A 2,459-nucleotide genomic window follows, 5' to 3' on the forward strand; every position below is an offset into this window, starting at 1 on the left:
TTCACGCGTTTCATGGCCTGTACCCATCGCTTCCATTTTTCGTTTCTTTTCACAATCTGGGAATATATGAAACGTTAAACCTTTCTTTACCTTTATGCTGTGGTTTGAACGACCAACAGCTACACAGCTCCTTGGCATTCTCACGGAAAGAAATTGAATTCTGAGAAAAGTTCAGTGACTCTGTAAGCAAAGCCCAGTGTGTTTTCGAACAAACAAGGGTTTGTTTTCATGGTAGAGGTTGAAGAGAGCGACGCGCATAGATATAGCGAAATGGACACCACCATCTTATAGTGGAAGAAATAGAGTGGGATAGAACATAATTTAAGCAGCAGCAGCCTTATAGTCACCACTAAATAATGAAAATATAATGTGTGCTTGCCTTTCTAATTCTAAGTCCATCAGCTTGTTTACCTTGCGAAGAAAAACCCAACAATGACCGATGAACGCATTAATTTGTTGTCAAACTAGTTTGTATATTACTACGTGCTTGTCAAAATGATATTTGGCTAATTATCTGTGTCTGCTGTTACACATTTACCCCTTTAGTCTTTTATTCATGTTATACTTCATTTGCATATCTTAATATTCATCTGTACCCGAAGGGCATGCCTAGTCACAGCAATTTATATTGATATATTAGGTTGGTTTATTGGTCAATACGTTCTTTGGGGGGTTTGTAACGTGTGAATTCCTGTTGAGTTTTGCCATAAAGTTTGTTGGGTTCCCGCAGTTTTTGATTTCTGGTGCGTCAGTCCGTAGAATTTCAAAGATGGCGGTTACATTTGTAGAGTTTCATTCGCCGATTTTAAGCATTTTTTGTGCTAGCTTAACGCATTTTTTTAATCTTTATTCTTCTTATTTGAGCCTGTTTTACCCCATAATTACCCTGATATACTTCATGCCCTCCTCTGTTAACAGGACCATCAAATCAAGATCGTCGATGGAGAAATGGTACTTGATCTCCTGAGCAATTCATTTGCTGAAGAAACACCAAAAATTGATAAAATCATTTGATTTCCTGCCGAAAAACTTAGTCTCTGGGAGGGTGCGTCGCTCTCTGTAACAATTACTGTTTTCACTAAGTGCCCATTGCTAGGGGTAATTGCTAGGCATTACCGAATTGGTTTATAATCTGTTACTGTGAAGTAATCTTTTTTTTTTTTTTTTTTTTTTTTTTTAATTGGGACAAGTTCTTACTTTCAGTCTATTTGTTACTTACTTCTCCAAGAACACCAAAGAATTTTAAGCTCAATATCTACGGGTATATAGATCCAAGTTACCTTGGAACCAAAGTAATTAACATTATATTACTAAGTCTTAGCACACAATGAACGATCGAGTTAAAGCCATAGTTGAGTTGGGATGTAACGGCGAATTTCTTCCAGCGCTCAAAACTGTCCGCATGCGAATCTAATTTCTCGACATTGCCTCAAAAATGAAAGAATAAAATTCCTATTTCTCGGCGAGACTTTCCAATTGTGCAGCGTCACGACCTGTCACCCGCACTGAGACCCGTATTTCAATGATTTTACATGTATTTTATTCCCGGGACTGAACTCCAATCATGCTCAGAACGCTCCTGCACCTCTACAACATGTTCAAAATACCCTAGATGTTGAAAAACACACGTAAAACTTACCATATAATAGTGCTCTCGAGAACCATCTTGCCCCACACTGTTTACTTGCTGAGTCTGACTGAAGCGGCGTTCGTTCACATCGGCCTCCAGTTGCGCATGGCAGAAAACGGGGCACTGTGCAGGGGGGACTCAAAGGAACGTCGAAATATATTTTGGCAGGTATTCGGATGTACAAAGTAAGTCCCAACAAAATAATTGTTTCCTATATTATGACATATATTGAAGAGAAAAAATGCATTCTCATGACCTTAAGCTCATAATTAATTGATATTACGACGGACAATTAAGACGGGTTTAGAATTATCTGAACAACTTTACGCTTGTTTTCATTCATTCACGGTCCTTTAAAATTGAGACATAATAATGATAGGCAATGTTAAAAGCTTCGTTTGCCTTTCTACATCGGCATTCTTTGAAGGTAACAGGAACGAATACCTCATACCATATCTTATATTATCTTTATTTCTGGATACGGGGTAGCTTTTTAATCCTTTATATAATTTCTGAAACGCGTGTTATGGCTGGCTTGGCATCCATGTCTTCTTTGTAGGAGATATTTCGGGAAAAAAATAACTATCCCATATATAGTCTTTATCACTGTCCATTTAGCAATCTCTCTACAGATTAAAATATCTGCCATATATACTTAATGCGTGGATACGTGGTATATGGTAAAGGCTTTTATGTTATTCTCGGAAATGTAAAATATAAGACAAACAACAACAGGAATATATTTCGGTCTAACTGGCTAAATCATGTCCGTGTATTCTTATTCAACACATTTTCGCGCGCAGTTCGCTCAGTAAGTGGTCAGATCGTC

General features: G+C 37.7%; 1 protein-coding gene across 2 annotated transcripts in view; it reads right to left on the reverse strand.

The window, feature by feature from the left end:
- The window catches only part of Rpn10 (regulatory particle non-ATPase 10), a 10,966-nt gene extending 9,194 nt beyond the window's left edge, over positions 1-1,772 (reverse strand). For both annotated transcript variants that reach the window (XM_070124442.1, XM_070124441.1), the window contains exon 1: positions 1,640-1,772. In XM_070124442.1, coding sequence (XP_069980543.1) covers positions 1,640-1,665 — 26 coding nt within the window. In that variant the 5' untranslated portion in view covers positions 1,666-1,772. The remainder of the gene's footprint in view (positions 1-1,639) is intronic.
- Positions 1,773-2,459: the final 687 nt, after the last annotated feature.

This window comes from Penaeus vannamei, chromosome 8 (genome assembly GCF_042767895.1).
Source record: "Penaeus vannamei isolate JL-2024 chromosome 8, ASM4276789v1, whole genome shotgun sequence".
Lineage (NCBI taxonomy): Eukaryota > Metazoa > Arthropoda > Malacostraca > Decapoda > Penaeidae > Penaeus > Penaeus vannamei.